Source organism: Planococcus citri, chromosome 1 (genome assembly GCF_950023065.1).
Source record: "Planococcus citri chromosome 1, ihPlaCitr1.1, whole genome shotgun sequence".
Taxonomy (NCBI): Eukaryota; Metazoa; Arthropoda; class Insecta; order Hemiptera; family Pseudococcidae; genus Planococcus; species Planococcus citri.
Window position 1 is genome coordinate 74,609,858 of NC_088677.1, and position 17,499 is coordinate 74,627,356.

Consider the following 17,499-nt stretch of genomic DNA (forward strand, 5'->3'; position numbering starts at 1 on the left):
TTCTTTATGTAACGCATCTCTTCGCTGACGTGATTTTTTTTTATTGAATGCGGGATGCGTAACAGTCGTTCATTTCGTTCATTTGATTTTCAAACTTTTTTACGATTTCCATTTTTTTCATGTAACAAAATTCATCAATCTTTCACATGAAAAGGTCAAAATTAAAGGAGATGAAATTTTTCTATCGTTACAAAATACAAAATTACAATTTCTTGAGTTTTCCCGTTTCTGCAAAGTGCAAACTGCAATATCAACTGTTTTATATTATAAAACACATTTCGTTTATGATCATGGCTCATGGATTTTGTACGGATCAACTTTGAAGTTTGAATTGATATTGAGAATGAGATCGCTCAAAATTTTCAGGAAATGGGTACACGGGTGTTTTAAAAAAGCAAACTGATCGAAATTAGAATTTTATTTTCATTCATTTGTTATTTTACTGAGAACAGAGTAGCTTTGATTGTTGAAAAGTTATTCAGTTCAGGTGCAAAGTTGTGAAATAAAAACACTAAATAAAACAGTCGCGACTTCGCGAGGAGTAGAAATAGAATTTTAAATTAAAATTGCTTTAAATTTTCAATGAGTACCTCGGTGTTCTACTAAAACATTGAAATAGGTAATTTGCATTTTCCTTTTTTATAGTGTGGTTTTTTTCTCGAAACTCTTGAGAAGTTTAGTTTTAGAAGATGACGAAAGTGTGCAAAATATAAAAACTGAAAAGTGATCGCCTATCAAGTATCAATGATGCTTTATCACGTAGATCATCCACTTTTTCAAACTTTCAACTAAGATTTTGTCGTAAAAAAAGAAAAAGTATAGAGTGCTGAAGAAAAAACAAAAAACCAAAGATAGGTACGTACTTTACTACTTGAGTACTTGAAGTTGCAAAAAAAAAAACACTTGCGTGCTCACTGCTCAATTTTTACTCTGCACTTCTGCAGTACTAATTAATTTTACAACTTTGAACTTGACTTGAATAACTTTTGAACGTCGATCGACGCTTTTGAACGATAAAAGCTGTAACCCTCATCCTCAGTAATTCACTATACCTATTACATTAAGGAAAAGTTTTTCAAACCAGGGATGGAAAGCTGAAAGATGAAACTTTTGTGTTTAGCTTTTAGCTTTAAAAAACCTCAAAATTCCTCAGCTTTCAGCTTTTATTAGCTTCCCAAATTTTTTAAAACGAGGTCAGAGGTGAATAGAAAGGAAAATGGAAACTCACAACCACAACGTAAAAAAAACACGAGAAAAATGAAACTTGAGAAAGAACTCAAACAGAAACTGAACCAAATAAATTTGTAAAAGAGCTGAAAGAAAGCTGAATAAATAAAAATATAAATAAAGCTTTTGGCTAGAGCTTTTAGCTTTCAAAAATCCCAAACTGCCTCAGCTTTCAGCTTTTAGTTTTAGCTTTCAGATAGCTTTCCATCCCTGTTTCAAATTCAAGGTACAATCATGTACGTCGTACGTCGTCAGCCTCGTTGAAAAACGACTTTCAATTTCAAAAAATAACTCAATAATACTCAATAGTGATTAGTGAATACTTCGATGGGAAATAGCATCACTTTTAATTTTATTCCTTATAAAATTTTACGTAAATTCAAAAATCAGTATTCACTCATTTTGTTTGAATTTAATTTTATAAAAAAATAAAATAAAATAAAAATGCACCAGAAAAAAGAATCACATTGGCCATCTATAGATTGTGATTTGTTACGCATCCCACGTGCAATAAAAAATCATCTTCGTGCGATAGTGAAGTGTTGAAATAAATAATTTCTAAAGTGTTTTATGCTTATCAAATGGCCTGTTCTTCGCGTCAATTTATTTATTGCGAATAATTTCCAAAGTGTTTTATGCTTATCAAATGGCCTATTCTTCGCGTCAATTCATCGTGCGGTTGTGTTACGTTCGCGCAAAAGTTGGTTTCGTAAATACGAATACCGTGCTGATGAGTCGATACTATGAATGCACTCAGTGAAATATAATTCCATTATGAAATTCAGGATCATCGATTTCATGCTGCGGACGGCGGTGCTGTGTTTGCTATGCTCGAAAATGGTGATTACGACCAAAGATCATTCATCCCAGTACTATACGGCTTACGCGTGCGATGGTAAAATGCTAAAAATCGAATGCAAAGAAGGTTACGTTATTAATCTAATACGTGCTAATTACGGAAGGTATTCAATCACCGTTTGCAACGATCACGGTAGTACCGAGTGGAGTGTGAATTGTATGTCGCACAAATCATTTTCCATACTATCGAGTCGTTGTTCGCAGAAACGCAACTGTAGCATACAAGCTAGTACTAATTTATTCACCGATCCTTGCCCTGGTACGGTGAAGTATTTAGAAGCTCATTATGCTTGCGTATCAGCTACTTCAACACCTTCGACGTCTCGACCAGCGCCACCTTGGATGGCGACATCGGCACCTAGTTGGTCAACCACCAAATCCATATCCATACATCCAGAGATAGTGCCACCCGCTACGCCATCCGTATCTACATCGACAGCGGTCGTTTCGTCTACTAAACTAACACCTAAAGAACGCGAATCCGAAGATAACGAATGGAACAACGTTAATACGAATCCGCCCATTATGGAATCGTCTTCGGAGTCCGAAATAATAGTTCCTCGTATCACTAGCAGTACCGAAACGCAGCTAAGCAGTAGCGAAAGCCCGATGATAATGGAAACGGAAAAAGTACCTCTATGTAAGCCAGTAGTTATACGTAATTTATCGTGGAATTGGACCCAAGGCGGCGACGTCTCCGTGTTACCATGTCCGAACGGAGCAGCCGGTTTTGCCAAATGGAGATGCCATAAGATCAACGCCAACGAAGCTAAACGAACCCCCGATACGCCCGATTTATCCGAATGCCGATCCGTTTGGCTGAGCAGTCTAGAGAATCGTATCAGCGAAGGCGATTCGTTAGTCAAAGTCGCCGGCGATCTGAGTCAAGTTACCGAAAGTAAAACGTTATTCGGCGGCGATATGATCCTTACGGCTAAAATTATCAGAGACATGGCGCAAAAAATGTCCAAAGATGTATCGACGTTTCCAGATCGTCGCCAACGCGAAGCCGTAGTATACGATTTACTTCAGAATATCGCTCGCGTCGGTAGCAACTTACTAGACATCTCGCAGCAGCAATCGTGGAAAGATTTACCAGCCATCGAACAGATGCGAATAGCTACCAATCTGCTCGTCGGTCTAGAAGAAAACTCGTTTCTACTCGCCGATACGACTAATCGCGGAAAAACCGTCAATCATTGTACGAAAAACATGTTGCTTAGTATTCAAGTACTGGAAGCTCGACTCGTCCTCGACAACGAAGTATTCCCTAAAGACGAGGTGGTGGAAAATTGTTCGTTGAGGATCAACAACTGGTTACAGTTACCTAAATCGTCGCTATTGAAAAATAGCGAAGGCAATTTGGTGCGTTTAGTATACGTAGCGTTCGATACGCTCGAACATATACTCAAAGCTCCGTCGAACAGTAAAGAGCAGAAGAAAATCAATAGCAAAGTGCTTTCGGCTTCGTTAGGCAAAGGTCGTCACATACAGCTCAACGAACCTGTCTTACTATGCTTACAGCATTTGAGCACCGAAAACGTAAGCAATCCTACGTGCGTGTTCTGGGACTACACCCAGAGCAACTGGTCCGAAGAGGGTTGCACGTTGATAGCGACCAACGAAACCCATACCATATGTAGATGTACTCATTTAACCAATTTCGCCATCATGGTCGACGTGAAACCGTCGCACGCTTCAGGCCACGCTATTCCTATATCGTTGATGGTATTCCTAATCTGCGTCGTACTGATACTTTCAATTATCGCTATCGTACTAGGCGTCATGTGCGTACGTAACCACAACGCGCGCCGAGACTACGGTTCTACGTTCGTTCAGGATAACGAATGGTTCCTGAAATGCTTCGGTTGCTGCCAATCGAGCTCCGAATCGGAGAAAACGCTCAACTGTAAAGAGCCCAGACCGGCGTTATACGGTAATCCGACCATGATGGAGAGTATGACGTCCGTCGACAACGAAGCCAGACGTATCGAACACATAGAGAATACGCTGCAGCATCGTAACCGTATACTAGCCAATACTCTAGGAGTAGGAGGCACCAACAGCCTTCGTAGTCATCATCATCACACCACCTACGGCGAACATCGCGCTCGCAAATTATCCAATACGCTGGGCACCAACAGCCCTCGCAACCATACCTATACGGAGCACCGTAACCGTAAGCTCTCCAATACGCTGGGCTCGAATAGTCCGCGAAGTCATACCTATAGCGAAATCGCCGCCGGCAGCAGTCGAGGCGATCCCGTATACGAAGAGATCGAACGCGAACGCGAACATTGTAGTCAAATATCCGATATCAGCGACGACGACGCTAAACGCAACAGTGATATGAGTAGGCAGTCCTCAAAAAGCTACGGCGATCATCGACCCCTAATACCTTACAATCCGGTCACCGACAGGAATTTCCACGCCGCCCTCGATGCCGCGTACAGGCAGCAGCTCAAAGAACACAGCGCCCGGACCGTTTCCGTTCTAGACGGTCAAACGGTCATTTGCCATTTACAACAAATGTTGTAGCTATAGTGAAATGTACCAGTATGCCGTCTATTCAACGTGATCATCCACGTTTATCCGACAAGCTTTTTAAGGATTAACCAGGTTTTACCTTCCTTTTGTTTTTTTTTATGTATGTATAGTTTACGTAGTGTTTTTTTTCTGTGCTTTTTGTAAAGTATCGTATGTATATGTATTTTTATTGTTGAATATTGACAACCCGATGTGACGGAAGCGGTTCGAAATTCCAATGTGTTTTTTTAGGGTTTGGTGAAATTTACCAGTGATTTTTTTCCTCCTTCGCTGAACTCGAAAAAACAAAAAATTCGCTTCGAAATTACGTCGATGTACATAGAATTTTATCGATTTTTACTAGTCGAAAATTGAATTATTCTTTCGGGTAGGTTTGGATTGCCTTTAAGCCGTGGAAAAACAATACAAGTCGATTCTATAGTACTTTTGCTAATTGAGAAATAATATTTCTCGAAGATAATTATATTTGCACTTTTGGATGTTTACATTACTCATCTCTCTAGGTATTTTGAAATTACTCCAAGTTATTAGAATAATCGAGTTGATTTGAAGTGGAGTAGGGTGTGTGAATAAGGAAAACCACCTCGACTTTGCGATTGACTCATTTTATAGATTTCTCCTCAATTCAACCCATGTTATTGATTCAGGCCCGGATTTACATCGGAAAGCAACATAGGCACGTGCCTAGGGCGGTAAATTTTGCCCCCCCTAAAATAGCGACATACAAACGTTTGCCCAGTCTAGGCACACATTTTTACTTAACCACCAGACCTCGAGGATTGGAAATTGACTAGTGAGCAATTTGCATAAGTATACGATGTTTTTTATTCTTGCCCAACTGGCTGCACTGCCTTTTTTTCAGCCTATCTTTTGCTGAAGTTGTCAAAGTCTCGATTTCGGTCAAAAATAGTAAAAAATCTCGTCTTTTGAAAAAATTGCCAAAGTTTTTTTTTCGCAAAAAAATTACCCAAAATAAGAAAATTGCTTTGTTGCCAAAAATTATCAGAAAGTATAGTTTTTTTTATTAACACAGAAAATGTATCACTACCTACCTAATTATGCAATTCGTATGAATAGTTGACCAATCGTTAGATTTTTATTATTGTTTCTTTGTCTGCATGTTCAAAAACTTGTTTTTTCATAAAAATTTTCACGTTTTGATACCAAAAAAGTCTCACCTCTGTTTTTGAAAAATTATTTCAAATGTTTCTCTTATTTGACTGAAATTGTCAAAAGTATCACTATTTTGCCAATAGTGCCCAAAAAGTGCCCCGTTTTGATGGCTCTGGCTCAAAAATCGTCGAAAATTCTCGCTTGTCAAAAATTGATGAAAAAATGTTTGCTTTTTGGAAAAATGGTAGAAATTTTTCGTTTGCAAAAAGCTTGAAAAAAATTTTACTTTTTTCCAAAAATTGTCTCGAAGTCTCGTTTTTTTGGCAAAAAATTGTCAAACATTCTCGCTCGTCCAAAAATTGACAAAATTTTTTCCTTTTTGGAAAAATGGTTGAAATTTTTCATTCGCAAAAAGCTTGAAAAAAATTTTACTTTTTTCCAAAAATTGTCTCGAAGTCTTGTTTTTTTGGCAAAAAATTGTCAAACATTCTCGCATGTCCAAAAATTGACAAAATTTTTTCCTTTTTAGAAAAATATGAAGTTGAAATTTTTCGTTCGCAAAAAACTTGAAAAAAATTTTACTTTTTTCAAAAATCTTCTCGAAACCTTGCTTTTTTGGCCAAAAATTGTCAAATAAGTATTCTCGCTTGTCCAAAGATTGACAAAATTTTTTCCTTTTTAGAAAAATGGTTGAAATTTTTTGTTTGCAAAAAGCTTGAAAAAAATTTTACTTTTTTCCAAAAACTGTCTCGAAATCTCGTTTTTTTGGCAAAAAATTGTCAAAAATTCTCGTTTGTCCAAAAATTGACAAAATTTTTCGTTCGCAAAAAGCTTGAAAAAATGTTTTCTTTTTTCCAAAAATTGTCTCGAAGTCTCGTTTTTTTGGCAAAAAATTGTCAAACATTCTCACTTGTCCAAAAATTGACAACATTTTTTCCTTTTTAGAAAAATAGTTAAAATTTTTCGTTTGCAAAAAACTTGAAAAAAATTTTACTTTTTTCCAAAAATTGTCTCGAAGTCTCGTTTTTTTGGCAAAAAATTATCAAATATTCTCGTTTGTCCAAAATTGACAAAATTTTTTCCTTTTTAGAAAAATAGTTGAAATTTTTCGTTTGCGAAAAGCTTCAAAAATCGTCTCGAAGTCTCGTTTTTTTGGCCAAAAATTGTTAAATATTCTCCCTTCCTCAAAAATTATCAAAAATTTACGCTTTTTAGAAAAATGACAGGAGATTGCCTTTTTTTTTTCAGAAAATTACGAAGACCCAATTTTTTCGCGAAGTTTATCCAAAAATTTCGCTTGTTTGACAGAAATTGGGAAGAAGTATAATTTTTTGCCAATAATAATTTACCAGGAAGTCCCACTTTTAGGTGGAATTTTCAAATTCTTGCTTTTTGCTAGAAAATTCGCGAAAATTTTCGCTTTTTGGGAACATTTCTGAAAAAAAGTATACTTTTTTCAAAAAATTACCCAAAAGTCTCTGTTTCTTACCAAAACAACAAGGTTGCAAAATCTACAATAATAATTGCAAAAAAATCTTGTTTTTGGCAACAATTTTTAAAAATTCCAACCTTTTTGAAAAGTTGACAAAAATTTTCGCTTTTGTAAAAAAAGTGGCCGATGATTGCCTGTTTTCCCAGAAAATTCCATAATGTCTCATTTCTTCCCCAAATTGTCGAGAAGTTGTGCTTTTTTCATAAAAATTACGAAAAGTCATTTTTTTTTGCTGAAATTGTCAAAAATTCTCGCTTTTTTAGCTCAATTTGTTAAAAAATTTCACAATTTTGAAAATTTAACTTTTTTTTCAAAAATTTCTAAAAAGTTTTACTGTTTGGCCAGAAATTGGATTTGTGTTCTGCTTTTTCAAAAATAAAAATGACTAAAAATGTTGGTTTTTTTTGGAAAAAATTCCAAAAAAGTCTTGATTTTTGACTTACAGAATAGTCAATAATTTCCGGAAAATCACGTTTGTGTTTTTTTTTTCATTTTTATTACTTGCTAATTATCAAAAATTTTCGCACTTTACAAATTGATAAAATTTCTCGAGTTTGATTAAAATGGCTATAAATTGTAATTTTTTGTGAAAACCAAAGAATTGAATTTTTTGTAAAAATTGTCAAAAGTTTTTTTTTTTAGTCAGAAATTCCAGAAGGCTTCTCCTTTTACTACAATAGTTACAGTTTCACTTTTGGCCAAAAATTGTCCCGTCCCCTCCCCCCTCCCCCCCAGAAATTGCAAACATTCTGCCAAAACGTCTTGTGGGAGGAGGGGGCAAATTTCCGTCTGCCCAGGGGTGCGAATAAATTAAATCCAGCCCTGCAGATATTTTTTGCCCTCCATAAAAGGAATTTCACTCAATTTGGGAACAGGTCAAAGAATCTCCGAGAATCTAATCTGAGTAAAATAATTTTACTCAATTTCTAGCAGCTGAAAATTTGAATTTGGAGTTGATATTCTCATGTAATTTGTAGTCGAGTAGTTCACTCGTTGGGCAAAAAAATGTTAGAAATCACCTTTTTGTTTTCGAAATGTTTTTAATTTCATTTCCATTCGTGAGAAGAGGGAGGTGATTTTCATCGACGAATACATTTCTTAATTTATAGACTTCTTCATTTTTTAAACAAAAATTTTGAAATTCCTGCCAATTTTAAAAAATACACGAGTTGAACAATGTATTGAATTGATCAACTCCGATCGAATTCATTTGATTTTATTCGCAGCTTCACGTATCAAAGTGACGTGAAATATGTTCCAATTAAGAATCAAGTCATTGTTTATTATCACTATACTTTCTAATATCTAAAAGATAGGGATGTTTGCAATTCAGGTACATAGGTACACCTAACATGAAACCCAGAGTAAAAATTAAATTAACCTTTCATCTCAAAGTTCAAAATTCATTTCGATTTGCAGGTTTTATTAGACTGTAATGTATAATTTGTGATACCTTAATACCTATTTACTCGTATATTGATTTAATTTCTACTTTTTTTTTTTTTTTTTTTTTTTTTTAAGAAAGAAAGTACAACGTTTTAGGATCGGTATAGCATTTTCTATACATTCCTTTGGTGTTTAAAAATTAGCATAATAATTTTTTATCGATTGAGTTTCTAAAAGATTTAAAAAAATTATGGCCAGACTCGAATCGGTGGTGTTTCTAAAATGCAATGTAATCAAAATTACATAATGGCGTTTGTTTTTGTTCGTGACCTTACATAAAAATGAAAGATACGCTATGTAAACAATTCATTTCCAACACGTATAGTGAGTCTGTTTCTCGAACAAAGACTTATTCAGGGTAACTAATTACTGCATCAAGCTTATATAAAAAGCAATTTTATTATAACTCTTCTTCTATATTTGGTGACGTGTAATACCCGATTCTCCTTCCTCTCAGTCTTTATCCAACTATACATAAACAAATTAATTAAAACGTTTGATCTGTTCAACGTGTTATATTAGCATTAGCACCACTTGAAAAGGGCGCACGACTAGTTCATAGAAAAAAGATTATATTATTCGAAAATACCCGTGTAATTTCTGCGGCACGGCGTGACGTTAAACGTCTCTCGACTCGAGTCGCGAACCTGGAAAGCAATACTTTTTACACCCTTTGTACATACATACCACGTGATAATGGTGGTGGCTGGTGGACTGGACGTTTTTGAAAATTTCAAAATAAACCAATAAATCTCAATGAAAACATACCAATTCTTACAGCCGCTTTGATTCCTATCTTGGACAATACACGGCTTCCCCAATACTCTTCAACAATACGTCTAGGTACATCAATAGCCTCTCGGTAATATTAGGGGAAATCATTGTTTCGCATCGTTCGCTTTTCACACATAATCCATAAAGATTGCATATGTGCATTTTATCCGTCCATTCGAACGGTACGCTATACAGGGTGTCCCAGGAGTGGTGGTATAAACTTCACATTTGGGTACAACCGGGTAAGACTAATTTGAGGAAAAAGGTTATGTGATGGTGTGTGGCCTATCTTGAAAATTAAAGGGGCAAAATAGTACCTACGTTTTCGAAATCTAAGAGCTGAAATCCAATTTTGACTATTTGGGGGGGGGGGTGAGGGGGCGAGCGGCAATACTTTGAAAAATGAGCAAAATTACCTATTGGGTCGTTCGACCTCAATTCGACCAACGTTTTTGAGTCATGTCCTTGGATTTCGCTCAATTTTTTTTTACAATGTCAACGAACCCAATGAGTAAGAAACCCCGAAATTAGTTTGGTTCCAGCTCTCCCCAGGGGGGCGCGTGGGGGCTCCAGTTATTTTCACATTGTCTCGAGGTACTCAACTTGAGCAGAGCATAACTCCAAACCTATAATACTTTGATCAAAACTGATTTCACAGTTCGAAAGGGCATTGCATTTTGAACTTTTCAAGCATTTTGAAATGTTCAAAAGTTGCAAGTTGAACTTTCAAATTGAAAGTTGAAATTTCAAAATGGCGCTGTAAATGGGAGCTAATATTTAAAATTCTGAAAAAATTTCCATAGATGTACCTTTGATGTTTTTTTTGAAATATTGAATTTTCGAGATGGGATCTTTTAATGGAGGAGAGCACCCCCTCCCCCAAATTTGGGCAAAACTTTTTTTAAAAATCTGGGGCTTGTGATATATCGATTTGTATGTTTTTGGGGACACTGAACACGAATACGATGTCAGATTTTTGATGTGACCCCATCCACGACCCCCAGCACCTCCCCAAAGGGGGTAAAAGTCAAAAAAATTGTTTCATTCGTGTGACACATGAAATAGTATGTTTTCGATATCGCTGAACACGAATATAGCCTTGGTTTTTCAAATTGACCTCACCCATGGCCCCCAGAACCTCCCCCAATGGGTATAAAAGTCAAAAAAAATGTTTCATCAGTGCTGGGGGCCGTGGATGGGTTCCAATAAAAAATCTGACATCATATTCGTGTTCAGCGTCACCAAAAACATACTGTTTCATGTGTCGCACGAACAAATCACTTTTTCGAACTTTTACCACATTTGGGGAGGTTCTGAGGGCCGTGAATGGGGTCCAATCAAAAATCTGACGTCATATTTGTGTTTAGTGTCACCAAAAACATGCAAATCAATATATCACAAGCCCCAGATTTTTTTTGAAAGTTTTGCCCTAATTTGGGGGGGAGGGGGTGCTTCTTCATCGTTAAAGATCCCATCTTGAAAATTAAATATTTCGAAAAAGCATCAAAAGGTACATTTATGGAAATTTTTTCAGAATTTTAAATTCTAGCTTCCACTTCCAGCGCCATTTTGAAATTTTTAAAATACTTGAAAAGTTCAAAATGCAATGCCCTTTCGAACTGTGAAATCAGTTTTGATCAAAATATCATAGCTTTGGAGTTATACGCTGCTGAAGTTGAGTACCTCGAGACAATGTGAAAATAATTGAAGCCCCCCCCCCCACCCGCCCTCTAAGAGGGCTGGGATCAAACTGATTGTTGGGTGGGTAGATATTGTAAAAAAAAATTTGAGCGAAATCGAAGGACGTGACTCAAAAACGTTGGTCGAATTGAGATGGAATGACTCTACCACCTCTCCTCGGACACCATGTATAAGAACGATGTTCGACATGCTAATAAAAAGGTTCCGCCGTATTTATCACTTCTTTTCTAATTCTCTCAATGGAACCGGATTATGTGAACAAGTATCGTAATAGGTATAAAGATGTCATCGTTCCTGTTACATTCTCGTGACTGGAAATATTTCGAGAGAAAAAGGTGTTTTTTTCAACTTTACTTTACTTTACCTTACCTTACGTCGTCAAGTCTGCGCGAAAAGCTTATTCGGAATGAGAAACTGGGTATTTTTGGGAGTTAGGAAAAATGGTAATCTGGAATGAAATTTAGAAATTTTTGTTTAGTTTATGAATTAGATAATTGTTGAGTTAACTCTCCCTTCTACACCATCACTGACGATAAAATTATCCTAGATATCCTAGATACTTGATATTGAATCATTTTAATTTTTTTAATAGGAAAATTCGAAAAAAAATTCACAAATATTGAGAGCATATTTTTGATAAAGGAAGGAGTAATACCTGAAGATTGTTTCCAAATCTGTGTGTTCATTTTTTTGACAGAAGGAGAAGTGAGAACCTGAGAGATATAAGGTGAAGGTCCCGCAGAAGTCTAAAAAAAATTTACCCAAGTCTGCAAAAGGCCTGATGTTTAATCTGGATGTTTCATTAATTCATTTCATATGTTGGTCTCAAAGGGAATATTCCCAGGAAAGATAGGCGAAATGACCCTGTTCCTACAATTGGAAAAATATAGATTATTGTTGGGCACCTCCAAAAAAAAAAAATTTTGAGCGAAATTTCCGCTTCCCACCCCCTCCCCGTTGGTCAGTATATCCAAAAAACGCGTTTTTGCAAGAAAAATTCTGTATCCATGAGTAGTGGGGAGAAAATTCTGGTACCGCGCAGAATGTGTAGAGGAAGCCTGGGCCTTTCAACACGATTTTTTCACATTTTTTTATCATAGTGGTGGGGGTAAAATTGACAAAAGAAAACTTTCCGCCACAGCTCCGGATGGAAGGATTGGTCACCAAAACTGTTTCCGCCAAATGTGTCTTTTTACAAGTACTTTCTTCCTACCAATCCATAAAATTAAAATTTTGTCTGCAATAGGCTCATACATGTTTGTAAAAAACCCTAAAAAATCGCGTTTTTCGCGTTTCTTTTGCAAAATTACAAAAATTCCTGCTTTTGCTAAAGTTATCAAAAAAGTCTTGTTTTTGTCAAAATTATAAAAAAATCTTCAACTTTTGTCGAAAAATGTCAAAAAAGCTGTTTTTGGTCATAATTGTCGAAAAATACATTTTCTTCTGAATAACGTTATCAAAAAAGGTCATGAAGTAATATTTTTGGAAAAATTATTACCAAAAAAGCACCTTTTTTTTGCCAAAATGTTCAAAAAATCTTATCGCCAGAATAATTTTCAAAAAAGTCTCATTTTCGCCAAAATTGAAAAAAATTATAAAAAAATTCCAACTTTTGTCAAAATTGCCAAAAAAAGTCCTGTTTTTTGCCAAAGTCGTTGAAAAATATCTTTTCTGGACGTTATCAAGAAAGTCCTGATATTTTTTGCAGTAATGAGAAATGACCAAAAAATTTTGTTACCAGCCTAAATTTCAAAATTTCCTGCTTTTGCTAAAATTATTACCTATTCTAAGATGTCCGTGTTATGTTTTTTGCCAGAATTGTCTGCAAAGTTCTGTTTTTGCATAAACTGTCGAAAAATCTCGTTTAAGTATGTCTTATTGTAAAGAAAGTTCCTTTTTTGGCAAAATTATAAAAAACTCCCAACTTTTGTAAAAATTACCAAAAAAAATCCTGCTTTTTGCCAAAATGTTCAAAAAATCATGTCACTGCCTAAATTGGCAAAAATTCTTGCTTTTGCTAAAACTATCCTAAAAATTCCTGTTCTTTGCCAAATCATTGTCAAAATTAATTTTTTCGTAGTTATAAAAAAAAACTGGTTTTCAGCCAAAATAAATAAATTGTTGTAAAAAAAACATCTGCTTTTAGCCAACTATAGATAAAATACCCAACGTATATTTTTTTTCACAATATTTAGTATGGGTGAAAGACCTTCAAAAATGCTAAAAAATTGATTTTTCAAACGATTTGTCCTTATACATACGTAGATGGGTCAATTTTGGTCGACAATTTTTTTCCTCTCATTGTCAAGCCTTTGGATTCGGCTAGTTAATTTTCTTATGGTTTGTAATTTCCATTGAAAAATATAAATTGTATAATTCATCATTCGGTTATTTTTAGAATCACTTTTTTTCATCCACTTTCACGAGATGTTGACCTGATTTTTCTGTAATCGCTGATTTTGGGACAATAATCTGATTTTGAACCAATCCATTTTAGATGACATTTCAGTACAATTTTGGGATTTTTTTCAAAGTTTTTGAATTTTAGTAAGATTTGTTGAACACAATGTGTATGGTACCTTTTGGATTTGAAAAAGAGTTTGTTAAAATTTTTCAAAATCGAAATTGAAATCGAAATTTGTATTTTTTGCAATTACTGATTTTGAGTTAGATTTCTGAACAATTTTTGGGTAATTTGCCCATTCTTGGTAACTTTGTAAATTTGACTCGCGATATTTTCATTTAAAAGGACTTTTTTTTTACCAAGCAGCGATGGAAACGTGTTTAAATTGAGAAGACTGTGAGAATAGTCTGAATCGCTCTGATCTCAATTTGAATTTTTTTTTGGTATTTTTTTATTCGCAGATCTTGTGATTACAATCGTTGCTAACTTCAGTAGATAAGCGTTTTGACAACCTTTTGAACACGTTTTCTAGGGTGAAATTTGACGCTCAACATTTTTGTTGCATACATTTTCCGCATATTTCGCATAATTTTGCAAGAAAAACGCGAAAAACGCCTATTTTTCAGGGTTTTTTGCAAATATGAGCCTTTTGCAGACAAAATTTCCATTTTATGGATTGGTAGGAAGAAAGTACTTGTAAAAAGACACACATTTGGCGAAAACAGTTTTGGTGTCGAATCCTTCAATCCGGAGCTGTGGCGGTTTAAAGTTTTCTTTTGTCAATTTTTCCCCCACCACTACGATAAATTTTTTTGAAAAAAATCGTTTTGAAAGGCCCAGGCTTCCCCTACACATTCTACGTGGTACCAGAATTCTCCCCCCCCCACCACTCATGGATACAGAATTTTTCTCCTCAAAAATGCGTTTTTGGCTATACTGACCTAAAGGGGGGGGGGGTGTAAATTGGGTTGGGGGCGGAAATTCCCCTCGAAAATTTTTATCGGAGGTACCCAACAATAATCCATCATGAAAAGTATGTGAAATTGCAAAAAAATTATTTTCTGATTAACCAAAATATTTCCACATTCCATTTCAAACTGATTCTCAAATGGTTCAGAATAATCGTATGGAAATTTAATCTTCTTCATAGCGAAAAACATACTCGCACAAGTGGATCGAAATCGAAAAATTGAATCTTTTTTTCTCATATTGACAAAAGACGAAACGAAAACCGATTCAAATGCAGAAATGACCTTTTTCCAGCTTTTATTTATTGGAAAATGACGATCGTATTTGATTGGTTAGGTTAGACATGATGGTGTTGTGCTCTCGTTGAATAATTTAATGCTTAAAATAGACAAGAAATACAAAAGTTGAGGTTTCTTTTTTCACAGAAGCCAAAGGTGAACCTATTTCTTGTATACTTGGTTCAACCTTCTCGTTCTCCCTTGCGTGTTATCTTTCTCCATTGTGTTAGCAACATTTTTATTCGAAGAATCAGTGTTTTACAATAGCAGGATTTACAGTAAAAGGTGACGAAGTGGTGCATGTTGCGAAATTCCTTTCTTCGTCGTCTCGTTTCTCTTTCTATATTCCTGCGATATGGTGGTGGTGAAAACAGTCGAGTTTGTCAACGCGAGACGAGGTGAAAGAAGGAAAAAAAGGGAGAGAATTTATTAAGAAAGTAGCATTTCCAAACACACAGTTTATTCGCGACGAAACGTACTTATTCATTTTTCTTCCTCTATCTTTGTTTCAAATCCCGAAAAAATGAATCAGGAAACGTTTTAAACCACGCTTTAGTAGTACATTGGTAAGGTATTATCTGTATCGAGTTGTGTGGGTTTTTCCATCGTACAACTTCATCTTCCATTCATCTCTTTTCTTCTACGTACTTGTAGCATTTAGGATTTATTATTTAAAACAATACGTCGTTTTAAATGTTAAGTAAATCACTGCCATTTTACTTTTCTTTTTTTTTCGATATTGGTTCGGGGTCGTGAGGTATTCTTGACGAAAGCTCTTAGCTTATAACGATAGAGGTTTTTTAAATGCAACCTTTTATAAACATCCACAGATCGGAAGTTTTTTACATCTGAAATACTAAAGGGTTCTGGGTGTGGAAAAAATCTTGTTAAAGGGGTATTTTTTCAAGTATATTCTCGTTCTATACCCTGCTGATGCTGTTTTTCGAACGTTAACCTTGGTATATGTATATTTTTTTCTCGATATTTTGCGAATTATTTTGAGAATTTGATCTGAACGGTGGCGAGTACATTTTCCCCTCGAGTTTACCTATCTATGTACGTTTCTTTTTGTAGTACATATTATTATTTTTTTTTTTTTGAAAATGTAACGTTCGTCGTTTTTTTTTAGAACCGCTTCCTAGATACATATCGTGTATATTTTGGGTTGGCTAAAGATGTATTAAAATTAATAATGCTCTCTATCGCGAAAACATATCAGATTAAAATCTCAATTTCCACATTCTCACAGCTGGTAGAGTGCTACTTTCATGACAATCTTAGATGTAGGTATTTGTGTTGAATAGTGTTCAATTGACGAGGTGCAAGGGGATTTGAAGTCATAAGTAATAAGTACAATTTATTCGCTGATCTTTTTTTACATTTTTTATTTGCGTTTTAGATTTTTTTTTTTGATTAGGTACAAATGTATAAATGATTTCAATCGTAATGATAAAATATTCAAAATTATTACTGTATCTTAAAAATGGCTTTAAAATCATACGAAATGAATTTTGCTCTTATTTGTAATCGTTTTTTTTTTTCATACATTCCAAAATTTACTATTACGTTATTAAGGTTCGATTTATCTCGTATTTCTAAAACAAATGTACTCTATTCGATATTAATTTTATTGTAGCAAATAGCGTGTAATTATTATGTGTGTGGTGTCTATTTTCTTGTTTTATCTCTTTTCTTTTTGTACATAATATTGTACAAGGTAATATTACCTATTTATGTTTTAATGACGATGATTTTTTTTTCTCTTCATGATAACGTTTAATGAGTTTCATCTTGTTAGCGAATTTTTTTCAAAGCCAGTTTGTTACTCGTCGGAATTTTTTTTACAAATATTGACGCATGGTGAATTGATACCCCGTCGAGGTTTATTCTTGATATCATAATATTACTTCTGAATACATACTTATTATCTATTATTTATGATTAATTTTATAGCGAACTCGTTCCGACGAGAATGTACAAAATGGCTTGCCACGTTGAAATGCAATATTGTATATACAAGTATTTTTTTTTTTTTTTTAGACATTTTAGTTACTGATTTTTTTTTTGTACTTTATTATTTTAAATTATTCGATTTTTATTGTTGATTTTATTTTTATTTTTTATTATCGGAGTATAATGTTGTTGCGAGATCGACATCGAATATATTTTTTTTTTCGAGTGGGGAGATTTTAATCAAAATTAGTTTTTCAGAGTAATTTTGTACGTATAACTTTTTCGTATTGTATATAAATGAAAAAAAAAGACATACTGCAGCTTTTAAAATTTTTTTTATATGTTTGCATTTTATTTTAATGTTTTGCATTTAATATATTGTATATTTTAATACTATATAAGATATCTTTTGATTCTTTTTGAACTTTTTATTATTTTTCTTGCCTTTATAGTGTGCTAAAGCTAATTTGAGATTAACTCGTTAAACTGTGATGTATTTAGTATAATGTATGATATAGTTAATGACTTGTATAAAAGTTCTAACATTCTGTAATAAATTAGAAATCAAATAAATTTTATACTATTTCAGCGGTTCGTTTGATTTTTCTTTTTATTGGTATGTAGTATGTACACAATGTATTAAGTGGAGAGTGAAATGTTTCGGTTTATTTGATGATGAAACGAGTGTCGAGATGAAAATTACTCGAAATACAACAGATGCGAGTTTCATTTAAATT

The 17,499-nt window shown here is 34.4% G+C and overlaps 1 protein-coding gene across 1 annotated transcript; it reads left to right on the forward strand.

The window, feature by feature from the left end:
• Positions 1-1,718: 1,718 nt before the first annotated feature.
• LOC135832394 (latrophilin Cirl-like) lies at positions 1,719-17,356 on the forward strand. Its single transcript, XM_065345627.1, has one exon. It carries the CDS (start codon positions 1,975-1,977, stop codon positions 4,621-4,623), a length of 2,649 nt encoding a protein of 882 aa, XP_065201699.1. The 5' UTR covers positions 1,719-1,974; the 3' UTR covers positions 4,624-17,356.
• Positions 17,357-17,499: the final 143 nt, after the last annotated feature.